This window comes from Vipera berus, assembly GCF_964194415.1.
Source record: "Vipera berus genome assembly, chromosome: 4".
In the NCBI taxonomy this organism is placed as follows: domain Eukaryota; kingdom Metazoa; phylum Chordata; class Lepidosauria; order Squamata; family Viperidae; genus Vipera; species Vipera berus.
Genome location: NC_138206.1, coordinates 82,573,756 through 82,592,193, shown reverse-complemented (window position 1 = coordinate 82,592,193; position 18,438 = coordinate 82,573,756). Strand labels below are relative to the sequence as shown.

The 18,438-nt window shown below is 43.7% G+C and overlaps 1 protein-coding gene across 1 annotated transcript in view; it reads right to left on the bottom strand.

Moving 5' to 3' along the window:
- SLC9A7 (solute carrier family 9 member A7) overlaps positions 1–18,438 on the bottom strand; it is a 116,914-nt gene that overhangs the window by 44,151 nt on the left and 54,325 nt on the right. Inside the window, exon 11 of the mRNA XM_081326960.1 lies at positions 16,933–17,044. Within this exon, the coding sequence (XP_081183086.1) occupies positions 16,933–17,044 (112 nt within the window). The remainder of the gene's footprint in view (positions 1–16,932; positions 17,045–18,438) is intronic.

Sequence of the window (18,438 nt, the reverse complement as noted above, 5' to 3'; positions counted from 1 at the left end):
TGATACCACTCTAATGGCAGAAAGTGAAAAGGAACTAAAGAGCCTCTTGTTGCGAGTGAAGAAGGAGAGTGCAAAACTTGGGTTGAAACTAAACGTTAAGAAAATCAAGATCATGGCATCTGGCCCTCTCAATTCCTGGCAAATAGATGGGGAAGAAATGGAGGTAGTGACAGATTTTATTTTCCTGGGCTCCAAGATCACTGCAGATGGGGACTGTAGCCAAGAAATTAAAAGACGCTTGCTCCTGGGGAGGAAAGCCATGGCAAATCTAGACAGCACACTAAAAAGCAGAGACATCACCCTGTCAACAAAAGTGCATATAGTCAAGGCTATGGTCTTCCCAGTTGCAATGTATGGCAGTGAAAGTTGGACCATAAGAAAGGCTGAGCGCCAAAGAATTGAAGCCTTTGAACTATGGTGCTGGAGAAGACTCCTGCGAGTTCCTTGGACTGCAAGGCGATCAAACCGGTCAGTCCTAGAGGAGATCAACCCTGACTGCTCTTTAGAAGGCCAGATCCTGAAGCTAAAACTCAAATACTTTGGCCACCTAATGAGAAGGAAGGACTCACTGGAGAAGAGCCTAATGCTGGGAAAGATTGAGGGCAATAGAAGAAGGGGACGACAGAGAATGAGGTGGCTGGATGGAGTCACTGAAGCAGTAGGCGTGAGCTTAAATGGACTCCAGAAGATGGTAGAGGACAGGAAGGCCTGGAGGAACATTGTCCATAGGGTCGCAATGGGTTGGACACGACTTCGCAACTAACAACAACAACAATTTGCCCTTCAGAGTATAAACAGTAACATGCCTATTGAAAACTTTGGTTTCCCTCCTGCCCACTCACAATAGTAACCCATGGATTCCCCATACACACACACACAGGCACCCTGCAACCTGAGGGAGGGTGGAAGGGACAATGGAAGGGAGGGAGGGAAGGAGGAAGGGACAAAGAAGGAGGAAAGAAAGGAAGGAAAGAAGGAAGGGACAATGGGAGAGAGGGAGGAAGGAGGGCACCCACCCTAGTCCCACCCCTCTCCACCAGAGACCCATGGATTCCCCCCACAGGCACCCTGCAACCTGAGTGATGAGCTGCGGGCCCCCCCCCCGGCCATTGACTTCGCTTGTCAAAAAGTTGCAAAAGGTGATCACATGACCCTGGGACACTGTGACCGTCATAAGCATGAATCAGTTGCCAAGCATCCGAATATAAATCACATGACCCTGGGGATGCTGTAACAGTCATAAGTGTGAAAAATGGTCATGTCACTTTTTCAGTGCTGTCATAACTTCAAACAGTCACTAAGCGAATTGTTGTAAATCGAGGACTATCTGTATTTTATTATTTTTCCTTTTTTTGGTCACGTTTTTGACACCTTGCTGGGCAACTGGTGGTACTCGGACATTGCCTTATCCTAAAAGTGGTACAATGGGTGAAAAGTTTGAAAAGCCCTGAGCTAGACAAGTTTTGAAAAAACACAGTAAATGGTGAGAAAGCTCAAATTTATGAAACTTCAGGAAGGATTTAATGTACTCAAGTTCTAATAAGTGCTGACCTCCCAATATTTTACCTGTGGAACATATTTTTAAGACATATTTAAGTCTAAGTGTTTCTCTGTATATGTGTTGTCCATTCCAGTCAGTGCTGAATCCCAGAAACTGCCACTTTTTAACTGCTTAATTTTTTTCTCCTTCTGGTAGTTCTTTCAGATTTCCAAGAACTTTGCCTTAATTGCCAGAGGTAAACATTGTGATCTAGTTAGAGATTTGACATGACTTCAGGATTCTTATTTTTGTTTACTTTAACAAGAAAAGTTATTATTTTCAAAGAACAGGACAAGAACCACCACAATAGATTTATTATTTTTCAAGATGTCACAAGTCTCCCTTCATATCACAGTTATTTGAACATATCAGTGCAACCACTTCTGAACCTGTCTCCTGTTTTTTAAAATCACTATGAGATGATTAATTTCTACAGCACAACAAAAAAATTAAAAAAATAAAATAGCCCCTCCCCCAGGATATAAAATGAGTAGAACAAATAATAAACGTTTTTGTCAGTTATGGTGAGGTTAGTTCATGTTAGTCTTTTGTCACACCAAAACAGGTATTCCAAATACTGAAGACCTACTCTAAATTTTGCTCTACTGAAAGAGAAGTTAAAAATATCTGTCACAATCATTTTCTTGGGTCAGAAGCCATTGCACTGTGGTAACTAGGTAAGTTTAGTCTAGCAAAAAGATTGGAAGTGACATGATAGAGGTCTTCCAATATTTGAAGGGCTGTCACAGAGAAGAGAGGATTGACCTATTCACCAAAGCACCTGAGGGGAGGACAAGAAATAAAGAATGGAAGATCATTAAAGAAAGACCCAACCTCGAAGTAAGGAGAAATTTCCTGACAGTGAGATCAATTAAGCAGTGGAACAGCTGGGAGCTGGAAGTTTCATTGCTGAAGGTTTTCAAGAAGAGACTGGACAACCATTTGTTCGGAATGCTATAGGGTAGGGCTTTTCAACCTTTTCACTGATTGTACCACTTTTAGGATATGACACTATCCAAGTACCACCAGTCACCTAGCAAGGTGTCAAAAACTTGATGACCAAAAAAAAGGAAAAAAGTGATAAAGTACAGGTAGTCCTCAACTTATAACAGTTCACTTAGTGACTGTTTGAAGTTACAATGGCACTGAAAAAGTGACTTATGACCATTTTTCACACTTATGACCGTTTCAGCATCCCCAGGGTCATGTGATTTACATTTGGATGCTTGGCAACTGATTCATATTTATGATGTCTGCAGTGTCTCAAGGTCATGTGATCCCATTTTGTAACCTTTTGACAAGCAAAGTCAATGGGGAAACCAGATTCACTTAACAACCTTTTATATCAGGAGTGTCAAACTCAATTTCGTTGAGGGCCACATTAGCACTGTGGTTACTGTGTGTGTGTGGGGGGGGGGTTCCTTCCTTTTTCCTTCCCTCCCTCCTTCTCATTCCCATTTTCTTCCTTCCTTCCTCCCTCCCCTCCTTTTTTAAAAAACTTTTTATTAATTTTCCAATAATACAATTATATCTTTGAAAAACAACATGGTGTCTGGGTTATAATAATTCCATTACATACATATGTGTATTAATACAAATCTCCATTGTTACAGCCAATATTTCCTCTCTTTTCTTCTTTTATATATACTGTCTCTTGTTTAAATTAATATACCGTATATACTTAAGTATAAGCCGACTCGAGTATAAGCCGAGACCCCTAATTTTACCCCCCAAAACTGGAAAAAGTTATTGACTCAAGTATAAGCCGAGGCTGGGAAATGCAGCAGCTGGAGGCTGGATCCCCCGAAAGACGTCTCTGCTGAGATGAGAGAACAGGGTGGCAAGCAGCCGAGAGAATGGGGTGGTGGAGTGCTCCGCCGAGAGAATGGGGCGGCTTGCTGTTCTCTCGGTGCAGCACGGCAGAGGCTGGATCTCGCGAAAGAAGTCTCTGCCGAGAGAATGGGCGGCAAGCCTCCACCACCCCATTCTCTCAGCGGAGCGCTCCACCGCCCCATTCTCTCGGCAGCTTGCCACCCCGTTCTCTCATCTCAGCAGAGACGTCTTTCGGGAGATCCAGCCTCTGCCGTGCTGCACCGAGAAAACAGCAAGCCGCCCCATTCTCTCGGCGGAGCACTCCACCGCCCCATTCTCTCGGCGGCTTGCCACCCCGTTCTCTCATCTCGGTGGAGACTTCTTTCGGGGGATCCAGCCTCTGTCGCCCCCTTTTCTCAGCTGGGCTCTGCCGAGATGAGAGAATGGGGCAGCAAGCCGCTGAGAGAATGGGTCAGTGGAGCGCTCCGCCGAGAGAATGGGGTGGCTTGCTGTTGGTGCGGTGCGGCGTGGCAGAGGCTGGATCCCCCGAAAGAAGTCTCCGCCGAAAGAATGGGCAGCAAGCCTACACTGCCCCATACTTGGCGGAGCGCTCCACCGCCTCATTCTCTCGTCTCAGCGGAGACTTCTTTCAGGGGATCCAGCCTCTGTCACCCCCTTCTCTCAGCTGGGCAGCTGAGAGAAAGGGGCGGCAGAGGCTGGATCCCCCGAAAGAAGTCTCCGCCGAGAAAATGGGCGCTGAGATGAGAGAATGAGGCGTTGGAGTGCTCCGCGAAGTATGGGGCGGTGGGCAAGCTTCCTGGGCAGCTGAGAGAAGGGGGCAGCAGAGGCTGGATCCCCCGAAAGAAGTCTTCGCCGAGAAAATGGGCGCTGAGACGAGAGAATGAGGCGTTGGAGCGCTCCGCGAAGTATGGGGCGGTGGGCAAGCTTCCACCGCCCCATACTTCGCGGAGCGCTCCACCGCCTCATTCTCTCGCTCAGCGGAGACTTCTTTCGGGGGATGCAGCCTCTGCCGCCCCCTTCTCTCAGCTGCCTGGGCTGGATCCCCCGAAAGAAGTCTTCGCCGAGAAAATGGGCGCTGAGACGCAAAGTATGGGGCGGTGGACAAGCTTCCTGGGCAGCTGAGAGAAGGGGGCGGCAGAGGCTGGATCCCCCGAAAGAAGTCTCCGCTGAGCGAGAGAATGAGGCGGTGGAGCGCTCCGCGAAGTATGGGGCGGTGGAAGCTTGCCCACCGCCCCATACTTCGCGGAGCGCTCCAACGCCTCATTCTCTCGTCTCAGCGCCCATTTTCTCGGCGAAGACTTCTTTCGGGGGATCCAGCCTCTGCCGCCCCCTTCTCTCAGCTGCCCAGGAAGCTTGTCCACTGCCCCATACTTCGCGTCTCAGCGCCCATTTTCTCGGCAAAGACTTCTTTCGGGGGATCCAGCCTCTGCCGCCCCCTTCTCTCAGCTGCCCAGGAAGCTTGTCCACCGCCCCATACTTCGCGTCTCAGTGCCCATTTTCTCGGCAAAGACTTCTTTCAGGGGATCCAGCCTCTGCCACCCCCTTCTCTCAGCTGCCCAGGCAGCTGAGAGAAGGGGGCGGCAGAGGCTGCATCCCCTGAAAGAAGTCTCCACTGAGTGAGAGAATGAGGCGGTGGAGCGCTCCGCGAAGTATGGGGCGGTGGAAGCTTGCCCACCGCCCCATACTTCGCGGAGTGCTCCAACGCCTCATTCTCTCGTCTCAGCACCCATTTTCTCGGCGAAGACTTCTTTCGGGGGATCCAGCCTCTGCCGCCCCTTTCTCTCAGCTGCCTGGGCAGCTGAGAGAAGGGGGCGGCAGAGGCTGGATCCCCCGAAAGAAGTCTTCACCGAGAAAATGGGTGGCAAGCTTCCACCGCCCCATTCTCTCAGCGGAGGCTTGCAGAGGTGGCGGCGGAGCTGTGCGCGCAGCTCTCCAAACTGGGGGGTGGAAGTTCTTTTTTTTGTTCACTGGAGTATAAGCCGAAGTGGATTTTTTCAGCCCAAAAAGTGGGTTGACTTCCGGTGGCGACGCGACGCTGAAAGACAGCCGTTTTTGGGCTGCCCGCTCCGCAGCTGTGTTTTTCCATCGTAAACAGCGTCGATCAGCTGTTTAGATGGATTTGAAGCCCCCTCCTCGGGAGAAGAGGAGGGGGTGAGGCCCCAGGTAGGGGTTGAGCTCTCCGCGCCGCCTGAGCTGAGAGCTTGGGCGGCTGAAGGATGAGCCCCCCCGAAGCCTGGGTTGCTCCGAGCTGCGCAGTGCCTCTGCTCTGGGATTTTTGGAGCAGAGCCAGGCGTTAGCAACCACCCCTGCCAAAAGGAAATACTTTTGATTATCAAGATGCAGGCAGAGCGGTACAGGAGGTCAAGGTGAAGTGGACTCTTTATTTTTACTCTCTAGCTCAATGGATTTTATAGCTTTAAAGTGAAAGTGCGTAATAAGTGAAAGTGGGGGAAGATGGCGGCTAAAACTTCTAAAGCTCTTCGGAATGCGGGGTCTTCCCTGGTGCAAGAGACCTCATTGCAAGCTTTTCTTCCTCCTGCATCTCCCCCGGTATTGACGCTTAAGGATTTACAAGACGCTCTTGGAAAGCATGCACAATTGATGTCTGATATGATGGATGAAAAGTTGAAAAAGCTGGAGGAGAAAATGGAGGAGAAAATGGAGAAATTGGAGAAGAAGATGGAAGAGAAGCTGAGAGCAATGAGGGTGGACATCTTGTCTATGGTTGAATCCGTAGCTGAATGTGTGCTACAGCTGGATATAAAAGTGGAGGACCTCAGTCAAAAGAACTCTATATTAGAAGCAAAGGTATTAGAAAATGAAAATATAAGGGATAAAATGGACGAAGAATTGAGCCTTGTTCAGTATAATCAGATGCAGTATGCTATTAGAATTAGGGGTTTAAAGGAGAATGGTAAAGAAGATTTAAAGCAGCTGATTTCTGAGGCTCTGGAAGGGGTACTGGGCCAGTCAGCATCTGAAATTGAGGGAAATATGGACAAAGTTTTTTGTGTAAATTCATGGATTGCAAGACAGAGGAAGTTACCCAGAGATGTGGTGGTCTATTTTACAAAGAGAGTAATTAGAGATGAAGTCATTCAAGCTGCTTATGATACTAATTTGGTAGTGGCTGAGCAAGAAGTTTTGGTTTTAAAAGAGATCCCTCCGAAGATCCTAAGGAGAAGGAAAGATTTTGCATTTCTAGTACAGGAACTTAAGAAACGTGATATTAAGTTTAGATGGGAGATTCCAGTTGGATTGGTGGCGACGCACGAAGGTAAAAGACATCGTTTGGTTACTGTGGCTCAGGCACATGATTTTTATAGTAATGTGTTAAAAGCAACCCCCCTATCATTTTTGGAAGCTGCAAAAGGATACGGTGTGGGAAAGCTTCAAGATGTTGCAGATAGACAGACAGAGGACAATGGTGTTGGAGGGGATCAAGTCACAGTCTCATCGGTTGCTGCAGGAGGCCAGAAGATGACGCGTGCCGCCCTAAGAAGAGCGAGACGAGAGCAAGAGCAAGACCAGCAGAAAGTTATGGAATCTTCAAAGTGTGTTTACAGTGAAGATATGGGAGGAGAGCGGTCTAAAGAAGTTTTGGGGTCATGACAGAGGTGCTCCAAAAGTTTTGGGGCGTTAAGATTGCTGATTAAATTTTTAGATTAGAATGTCAATGGAGTAAAATTATTATAGAGGAGAAAGAAAGTTTTTTTTTTTAATATTTTACACAATTTAAGATTGATGTTATTTGCTTGCTAGAAAAGTATATTAGGGTTATGGACTTAAAGTATGTGTTGAACTAAGAATGGGTATGTAAGCTCCTAATTAACAACAAGTTGTCTTAGAGATTGCCTAAATCTTTTTTTTATATACTCTTTTTATTTGAACTTTTATTTGAACTTAAGGATGATTTGGAACTGCGAGACATTTGGCGTGATACATGCAAGAACTATTTTTGATCATAGTTTAGTTTGGTCGGAGATTATTAAGATTAACAGAGATAGGCGCTTTTGGCGCGTAACTGAGAATTTGTTTGGAAATTAGAGAAAGGTGGGAGAATGCAAATAGCAGGTGAAAGTTTTTTTTTCTTTTCTTTTTTTTTTGAAATTAATATGAATAAGGACTGGGATTAAGAAAATTTATTTTGAGTAAAGCTCCTTTTCTGTTTTCCTCTTTTTCTTTTCTACTTTATTTGTAATATTAATATTGTTTGTACTCATTTTATATGAGCTAGAGAGAGATAGAATTTATAGTTTATTGTTGATAACATAGGGGTGTTTATGTTTGTTTTTCGATTTTATGCCCTGTATTTAGCTCTGGGAAGTCGGGGGGGGGAGGGAGTGGGGGAGAGGGATAGGGAGGGTTGGATAGGGGTGGGGGAGGGGGGGATTAAAGTCAAAATGTATTGTAAAACTTTTTAAATAAAAAAAAAGTGGGCTGAAAAATTCGGCTTATACTCAAGTATATACGGTACTTCTTATTCCATCCATCAGCTACTTAATAGCTTTCTTACATTTATCAATAATTTTACATGTCTTATTTATTTTGACATTCCATCTTTTGGACCATCAATAACCTTATAAATTTTCCCAGCTTTAGTTTTGCATTAATATTTAAACTAAACGTTTAATATTTATCATTTCCAAATTTTTATATGACCCCAGTTCCCTTTATCACAATTTCCCCCAACCTCTAGTGTTCTAGATTCATATCTTTTCTATCTCATTTCCATATCAACAGATTACTAATACAATGTAATATTCTTATTTTCATTATAATTTCCAAATATTATAGGTTCAATAACCAAGTTTTCTCCCATTTCAGCATTTAATACATCCTCTCTCTTCTTCTTTATGTCCATTTTCTCATATTTAAGCTTATAATTTTATTCTTTTCACTATGTCAAAACATATTACATTATATTACTCGTAACATATATGTTTTAATCACCTTTATCTAACCTTTATAAACAACTCAATATCTCAATTTAACTATTGACATTCATGCATCTAGATTTTAATTAGCCAGCATTTTTCTTTATCTTCACATCATAACAATATCTCATATTCAAGATACAAGTCTTGTCTACTTAGATATATTCTATTTTAAACCTCCTAGATATGTCCATACTCCATTCTTCTTTTGTCTTATTCTGGCTTTTTTTCTTTTCTTCCGTGTCCTTGCTTCAGGATCGTCAAAGAGTTCTTGTATTATTATGTCATATTGAGATGACCATCCAGTCACCATTTTTGAAAGATTAAGGGGTCTGGCAGGACTACCAAATCTTCTCTTTGTTTTCTCCTCTTGACATAGTTGTCCTGGACTGTTTATCTTTCCTTCCATCTGTTTCTCTTCTTGTTCTTCAAATTCCTTCTGATTTATATAGCAGGTTTTTTCCTCCATCCAAGTTATCAGATTTTTTTCTGAATTTTCTATTGACTGTACTTGTTGGGCAGTTAGGTCTTCTGTGATAATATTTAATTGTTCATTTTTTTCTGTTGTAATCTGTATAGATACCGTATTTTCCGGCGTATAAGACGACTGGGCGTATAAGACGACCCCCCAACTTTTGAGATTATTTTCAAGATTTTTCGTCTTATACGCCGGAAAATCAGCGAGCCCGGGAAGGCACGCCCTCCCCTCTCACTGTGGAGGAAGCAGGGCAGGCTGGCGTCTGGCGGGAGCTGGCAGGGCAGTCCTGCGCACGCGCACGCTCCCCAGCTGTTAAGGAGCACTCCTTAGCAGCCGGGGAGTGCGCGCGTGTGCAGAACTGTCCTGCCGGCTCCCGCCAGACGCTCTTCCCTCTTGAGGCAGCATCCCCGAGGGCTCCTTAGGAGCCGGGGAGCGATGCTGCCTCAAGAGGGAAGAGCGTCTGGCGGGAGCCGGCAGGGCAGTCCTGCGCACGCGCGCGCTCCCCAGCTGTTAACGAGCACTCCTTAGGACTAATTTATAATCTCTCATGTAAGAAAATGCTGGGGGAAAAAAAGAGAATTCATAATATGGTTTGCCCTGAAAAGGGATTTTGATGGTTATCATGTGTGTTTGCAAAGGATTCACGGGTCGGGGAAAGGGAGGCATGTGGAGGCATGCTAATGACCAAACCCTCATATCAGTGGTACAATGATTTTGTCGTATCAGTGGTACAATCATTTTGACGTCATCTTGGCTTGTTAAAGTTACCGGTGCGTGCAGCATGTAGGTGTATTCAAACACAGAGCCAGAGAGGTAAGAGCGTAGAAAGGAGAGGTGCCAATACGTGGAGAAAAGAAAGGATGCGACCTATTAAAAATGCCTAGCACTTACTTAAGTAACTACAAAGATTCAGCAAACGGAGTAAGCTTGGTGGAAGAACTGCCGGGGCTGCCTCTTCAGAGGGAAGGAAGAACGCGCGCCTTGCCTCACCTATCCCAACGCCGCCTGCTGCCATGGTCTAGGGTTGGGTTACCTATAGCCCACACGTGCGTCGGGCGCTTCCTCCCCTTCCAATTTTTTTTTCGCGACAAATGACACCCTCTTGCGGCACGTTGAGGGGCGGCGGCGGCGGCGCCCGCAAGACAGCGTGAAAGAGACAAAGCCGCGCTAGAAAGGCAGGCGGCGCGCAGCAGCATCCAAAGCTTGCATGAGGGGCATCTGGGAGGCCGGCGCGCAAGCGCGGGAGAAATTCCGGCGCGGCGCGAAAGCAGGTGCTGCTCGCCCGCCTGCCCGCGCGCTCGCTCGCTGGCTGGCTCTCCCGCTCGCTCGCTCCCTGGCTCCTAAGGAGTCCTCGGGGATGCTGCCTCAAGAGGGAAGAGCGTCGGGCGGGAGCCGGCAGGACAGTCCTGCACACGCGCGCACTCCCCGGCTGCTAAGGAGTGCTCCTTAACAGCTGGGGAGCGCGCACGTGCGCAGGACTGCCCTGCCGGCTCCCGCCAGACGCTCTTCCCTCTTGAGGCAGCATCGCTCCCCGGCTCCTAAGGAGTCCTCGGGGATGCTGCCTCAAGAGGGAAGAGCGTCGGGCGGGAGCCGGCAGGACAGTCCTGCACACGCGCGCACTCCCCGGCTGCTAAGGAGTGCTCCTTAACAGCTGGGGAGCACGCGCGTGCGCAGGACTGTCCTGCCGGCTCCCGCCCGATCGCTGATTTTCCGGCGTATAAGACGACTGGGCGTATAAGACGACCCCCCAACTTTTGAGGTGATTTTCATGGGTTAAAAAGTCGTCTTATACACCAGAAAATACGGTAGGTTTTTAGTTATATTCAAAGTTTGAGTTTTCATATCTAAGACACTTTCTGATTTTTCCCCCGAAAGCTCTTATTTCATCACCAGCTGTAAGAAGAGTTTGGTAAGTTTGGTAAGTTATTTTCAATATAGCAGAAATTTGTTTTTGCATTTCTTCCATAGAAAAGGTCTGTTTCTGGTCTTCCATAGTAATGAGTTGAATTGAAAACTTTTACAGTTTCCCCCCCCCAGTAAATAAAAAACAGAGCTAAAACTTTCACAGCTGGTGTTCAAGGTCACATGAGTCTTATCTTATTTTCTGAACTGTCTTTAAGAATAATAAATTGCAATTTCAGGTTTAGCCACAAGATGACACTCCAGAGTTTAAGGAATTCCTTTAAATCCCCTTGAAAGTTATTTCAATCCTTTCGGGGGGGGGATTCTTCTATTTTAAGGGAAAAAACCCAGAATTTCAAATAAAAATAGAAGGTAAAAAGTAGATAATCAAAAATCTTTTAATCCACAAGCTTTAGGAAATAAAGTTCCAATTGAGATCCAATTAACATTTTCAAAAAAGCTCTCCGGTATGTTTAGTAGCCGCTGTTTCTAGAGGGAGGGCTAAAATCCCCCTTCCCTCCCCACAGGGGGGAAAAGTACTTTAGCAGCTTGAATAGGTACAAAAAAGCAGTTAGGATTTAAGAGAGGTAGATCTCACGGAGTCCTTTCCATGCTGCTTTGAAGTTGCCAGATGGTGAGTGTGACTTCGGCTGTCTGCAGCTTAGGGACGAGCCATATTTCTATGGCCGGTCCTTTCATCTGCCAATTTGGAGGGATCGCCAGCTCCAATGGGAGAGTTGCTGCTCTCCCACAATCCAGTGAGAGCCCTCCTTGCTGGTTGCCTCTTCGGGGTGACTTTCGGCCCTTTTCAGAGGCCCCCAGTGATCCGAAACTGAACGGGGGAGAGAAAGTCTGCCAGCCATCCACGGCGGCTGCGTGGCAAACCGCTCTTTCCCTCCTTCTCATTTTCATCTCCTTCCTCCTCTCCTTTCTTCCTTCCTCCTCTCCTTCTTTGCCTCCTTCTCATTCCCATCTCCTTCCTTCCTGCCTGCCTGCCTGCGCTGAACCTGGTGCTTCTGCTGAGCCCTGACAGCTGATCAGCACTTCTTCAGGGTTGTCAAGGTTCAGCAGAAATGCCAGGATAAGTGCCAGGATCTAGCTGATCGGCGCTTCTTCGTGGCTCAGCAGAAATGCAGGATCAGCACCGGGATCCAGCTGATTGGTGCTTCTCGGGGGCTCAGCAGAAGTGCCAGGATCAGCACCAAGATCCAGTTGATCGGCGCTTCTGGGGGACTCAACAGAAGCACTGATCAGACTTCCGGTTTGCCAAGTCAGCCGACATAAGACGTCTGGAGGATGGCTCTCGTCTTCCACATCCAGTTTCGCATCACTGGGGGGGTCCTAAAAGGGCCGAAGAGTTGCCCCGGAGTGGTGACCAGAAAGAAGGGGATTTGCAGAAACGCAGGGGAGCCGCAACCCCCCCGTTAGTGCCTGCATTCCCTTCGTACCGGTGGACGAAAGACTGGCCATAGTAATATGGCCAGTTACTAGGCTGCAGACAGCCTAAGTCAAACTTACCATCAGGCAACATTAAAACAGCGTAGAAGAGACGGGGGGGGGGTAAGATTCCTCTCTTATACCTTAATCTTCTTCTTTTCACCTAAATAAGCTGTTAAGTACCTTCCCCCCTGTGGAGAGGGAGGGGGGAATTCAACCCTCCCTTCAAATAAGCGGTGAGCAAGCCCAGGGGTGTTTTAAAAAAAAACATTGAAAAAAGAAACGGACTAAAAGAAAAGAATTTTTGAAGTATTTGGGGGACACCCAGTGGCTAAACCTGAAATTGCAATCTGATTTTCTCTTTAAAAAAAATCAAGTAAATATTTAAGAAAAACAAGATAAGATTAACCTTGAACACCAGATGTGAAACTTCACTATGGAAGAGTTTCAAAAACAAATCTATGCTATGTTGGAAATATCTTACCAAACTTATCAGTTCCTTTCTTCAGCTGGCGATGAAATAAGAGCTTTTGGAAAAGAAATAGAAAGCATCTCAAAGAAACAAACTCATACTGTGACTACAACTAATATTTCATTGGGACAGAACTTAACAGAAGAAATTGAACAATCAAATACATTGGCAGAAGAATTAAATATTGAACAAATACAGACTTTTAAAGATTATAATGGAAAAAAGGTGGAAAAAAAATCTATTCAGACCAGGACAATTATATCAAGAGGTGAAAATAATGAGAAGATTTGATGCTGTTAACAGGCTCCTCAATCCTTCAAAAGTGGAGACTGGAGGGCCACTTCAATATGATATAACAACACAAGAATGCTTTGATGATCCTGAGGCAAAGAAGCGAACAATGACATGGCAAAGGAAGAAAGCAAGAATAAGATTGAAGAAATATGGACATTCTTAAGAGGCCTGAAATAGATAATACCAAAATAGACAGGATTGTACTTGGATTACAAGAGATTGTTTTAATGAGTAGATAAAAATACTGACTAATTAAAAAAAATAAAATAAAACACAGATGTATGAATACTAACATTGAAATATTGAGTTCCTTAAATGATATGGATTAAGATGTCTATATGTTAAAAATGATAGAAAGTAACTAATATATTTGGATGTAGTGACACGAGAGGATGTATTAAATGTTGAAACGGAAGAAATTTTGGTTAATTTTTAATATTATTTATTATTATTTATTATTTTAATCCCATTTATATCCCGCCCTTCTCCGAAGACTCAGGGCGGCTTACAATTTAAGCACAAACCAATGTGCTTAGCAATAGCCTTCATTCTATGTATATGCCTGCTTATTAGGGCTTTCGGCTCCCCCCCAAGCGGCATTATTACAAAGTCAGCTTAATTGCCCCCAACAATCTGGGTCCTCATTTTACCTACCTCGGAAGGATGGAAGGCTGAGTCAACCTTGAGCCTGGTGGGACTCGAACCTGCACTAATTGCAGGCAGCTGGTGTTACTTAAGGAGGCATTAGCCCACTGCTCCACCAAGGCAGTATATAAATGAGAAACAAGAATATTATATTGTCCTCCTCTTTCTCCTCCTTGCAACTGGTATTCCAATGACTACTATTCTAATATTGTACTACTAATATTGATATGGAAATGAGATAAATAAGAAGTGTATTACATTACTAGGTATTGGAGAAAATTGTGTAAAGGGAAAGGAGGTTATTTAGCAATATGAAAATGAAATTTTAAATATTTAATTTTAATATCAATGTAAAATTAAAGCTAGAAAAATATATAAGGTGTTTGATGTTTTAAAGATGGAATGTTAAAATATAAAATATACTAAAGTATTGATAAATACAAGAAAACTATTAAATGACTGATGGATAACAATGAGAAATATGTTAATTTAGATAAGAGATAGTATGTATTAAAGGAAAAAAGAGAGACGAAGTATTGGTTACAACAATTTGGAGATTTGTAATAATATGTATTTGTCTGAAATGGAACTATTGTAACCCAGACACCACGTTGCTTTTTAAAGATACTATTGTAATATTGGAAAACTAATTAAAAAAAGAAGAAGCGCTGATCAGCTGTAGCTGCACGTGCTGATCCTGGGCTCCTGCCAAGCCCCCATATTCCTGCCGAAGCACACACCGATCCTGGGCCTCCTGCCCAGCTCTCGCTCACCTTTCCCCCCCAAACAGGCGGCTTGCTCCCTTGCCCTTCCCCTGAAAATACGCTGCTCACTAAACAGGCTGCTCGCTCACGCATCCTTTCCCCAAAAACATGCCGCTCGCTAAACAGGCTGCTCGCTCACGCACCTTCACCCTAAAACAAGCTGCTCGATAAACGCTGCTTGCTCACTCACTCTTCACCCGAAAACATGCTGCTCACTAAACAGGCTGCTCGCTTACTCACCCTTCACCTGAAAACATGCCACTCGCTAAACAGGCCACTCGCTCACGCACCATTCCCCAAAAAACATGCTGCTCTCTATAAACAGGCCGCTTTCTCACTCACCCTTCCTCTGAAGACAAGCTGCTCGCTCTGTCTCTCCTCACTGCTTTGGTAAGAAAAGCCTCTTCTGTTCTCGCTCTTTCTCTCCCTCTCCCACCAAAACCTGCCCTTTATATTTCTCTCCACCCTCTTCCTCCTCTTCTCTTCTGGGTGTGCCGGAAGCTCCTAATTACCATGTTGCCACGTGCATCCATCCTAGGGCTTCTGCCAAGCTCTGCAGCTCCAGTTGATCTCCTCCAGATCTGTGCAGCGCCGCTTTAGCTGATTCCCTCCCCCACTACACTTGGCTAGGGGTCGCGTACCACCTTGCAAGTGCTAAAGTACCATCAGTTGAAAAGCCCTGCTATAGGGTCTCCAGCTGGAGCAGGGGGTTGGACTAGAAGACATCCAAGGTCCCTTCCAACTTGTTATTCTGTTATTCTAAGAGCCTATACTAGCTACAAGAATAATAATCATATATTAGGATTGTTTTCTTTTAACGTTACTTTTGAGATTACATAGAAACATTAAAAAATAAAAACTCCCAATAATGTTAAAATTATTTTTTTACTTCGAGGCTCCTTCAGAAAAAGCAGTAGTGTGGGGTCACAAGATGTCCCAGGATCACTGCAATGCCACTATTTGGGTTCACTATAGCAAATAAATTGTGGTTATTGAGCAATCAACAGCATTCATGGAGCATGATAGGCAGTTATTTCATTTTCTTGAATTTTTTTTAGAAACTCAGTATGAGTGAAATGAATGATATGTAGTTCAGAAAACAATTGAAACTATGTTAATCTTGCCATGGGAACATCCCCCAAATTACATGGCCTAAATGGTCTTATCTTTCTTTATTTTATGATGGAATGAGAAGGGAGGAACAAATAAAAGTACAAGCTTAACCAATGAAGTTAAAAAAGATCAGAGGAGCCAAAAATAATGGGGAAGAATGACAAATAAATACAGGTAATCCTCAACTTATGAACACAATTGAGCCCAAAATATCCATCACTAAGAAGGAAGAACAGAATAGAATAGAATAGAATAGAATAGAATAGAATAGAATAGAATAGAATAGAATAGAATAGAATAGAATAGAATAGAATAGAATAGAATAGAATAGAATAGAATAGAATAGGACAGAGTTGGAAGGGACCTTGGAAGTCTTCTAGTCCAACCCCCTACCCAAGCAGGAGTCCCTAAACCATTTCTGACAGATGGCAGTCCAGTCACTTCTTGAAAGCCTCCAGAGATGAAGTACCAACAACATCTGAAGGCAGTCTGTTCCATTGGTTGATTGTTCTCACTGTCAGGAATTTTCTCTTTATTTCCAGGTTGAATCTCTCCTTGATCAGTTTCCATATGTTATTCCTTGTCTGGCCTTCAGGTGCTTTGAAAAATAGGTTGATTCTCTCCTCTCAGAGACAGACCCTCAAATATTGGGACACTGCTATCACATCTCCCCTGGTCTTCTCTTCACTAGACTAGCCATGCCCAGTTTCTGTAGCCGTTGTTCATATGTTTCAGCCTCCAGTCCCCTAATCATCCTTGTTGCTCTTCTCTGCACTCTCTCCAGAGTCTCAACATCTTTTTTTATAGTGTGGAGACCAAAATTGATTGCAGTATTCTAGGTGTGGTCTTACTAAGGCTTTATAGAATGGTAATAGTACCTCATGTGATCTTGATTGAATCCCTCTGTTAATGCAACTTAGGCTTGCACTGGCTGTTCTGGCTGCCTCCACACACTGTTGGCTCATATTTAATTGACTGTCCACTAAGACTCCAAGATCCCTCTCACAGTTGCTGTAAGTAAATGAATTTTAGCCCATTTTATGACCTTTATTACCATAGTTATTAAGTGAATCACTGTAGTTGTTAAATTAGTAACTCTGTTCTGTTGCTAAGCAAGACAGTTGTTAAATGAGTTTTGCCCCATTTTAGGACCTTTCTTGCCACAGTTAAGTGAATCACTGCAGTTGTTAGTAAATATGGTTAAGTGAATCTGACTTCCCTATTGACTTTACTTGCCAGAAGGTCGCAAAAGGTGATCACATGACCCCAGGATGCTACAACAGTCATAAATACATGCCAGTTGTCAAGCATCCAAATTTTGATCAAGTGATCACAGGGATGTTGCAATGGTCATAAGTGTAAAAACCAGTCATAAATTACTTTTTCCAGTAGCGTTGTAACTTTGATCACTAAATGAATGTTTTTAAGACTACCAGTATATTAGAATATAATCCTATTATTATTATTTTTTTATGGCTAAGGAAACCCTCTTTATTGGTTTATTCTTACTAATTTACCTGAAAACATCATCATATGTTGAAAATTCCAGGAGATCTTGTGCCTTCTGCCCAAATTCAGGAAGAAAGAGAGTGGGTAGACGTGTGCAGCTCGTCCCAGAAAGACTGCTATCTATTCAGAACTTTTGGTTAAGTATCCAACAGGCATATAAATCCCTTCTATTATTTTCCAGTAATTTCATTAATTTTAAGAATATAAAATATTACATCAAATATCAAATTGCATAAAACACAAAACCTGGACAAAAACCAAAGCAATGAGTCATAAAATACAAATACAAAGCAGGGAATATTGGATCTGTGTGCACTATTAAACAACACTGGGACATAACAGAAGTATAATATAGTATGGTAAAACAGCTTATTAAGACTGAGACTAAAACTCAGACAATTTAATTTAATAATTTTAAGAATAACTATTCTACAACATCTCTTTCCCATGTAACAAACCCTTTTCTTATTCTTAAACATGTGATATTTAAGTCCTAACACCTTCTGAGAAAGCCTCTACTCCACTGAAATCTGCTTGTGTGGTTTGAACAAGGGAAGCCTCTACTTCAATAGTAAGAGAAACAACATCTCTTGCTATCTATTTGTTCTTCATTATCTTCAGAAAGCATAAGGCTGCTGTTGGAAAAAAAATAGAATTAACCTTCAGTCAATCTTCCTCTTGCACTGGTCACTAAGAAACCACTCATATCATGAAAGCCACTTTAATGGATCCTTAGGGAAAACAGGCGGAAGATAAATTGCACTTCTTTGCCAAGTCAATTCAAGTAGGAAAATGCTTGCATACAAAGTATACTCCATATTGCATTCACATGCAAATGTACAGCTTGATTTTCAAATACTCATTTGCATATGTACATTGCTCACTTGCAAGTGCTTAAGTGTTTATCAAATGAATGTTTATGAACATTTAAAACTGAGCTTCTGAATAAAAGTTAACAAGAAGAAATGCTCTACACAGAGATTCAGCACTAGGCTAATCTAAATGGGCTTATGAAATTTAAGATAAAGAGGAAGAACAAGATCTCTTTGAAATAAAGCCAACCTTAGTTGTGAATTCTACATACAGTACATGTGAATCTTACAAGAGCCTTCCTAAAAGGCATTGGTCAGCTCAGTGAAAACAGAGTGTCAGAGCCCCAAAGAAATGTATCACTTTTCTTTCTATTATATATGTGTTTCTCTGTCCATTTTGGGGGGCTTGCCATTCTGTTGGGAGGGGGGATGCTTTGCTTTGCTACACTGCCCTTCCCCCAGTGAAAGGAATGTAGCCGAATACCATTACCCTTATCTGGAAGACATTTTGTGCTTGGAGCCAGAAGGAAATGAAACTGAGAGACCTTGAGGAACACATCAAAGGAGCCAGTTACCAAAACAATATACCATCTGTGGATTGGCCAAGATTAAAACGGACAGTGGGACCCTGGGGGGAAGAGTAAAGGATATTGCTTTTGATACACTGCTTCTGCGGGTATTTCCCCCAGACCTTGCTTTATT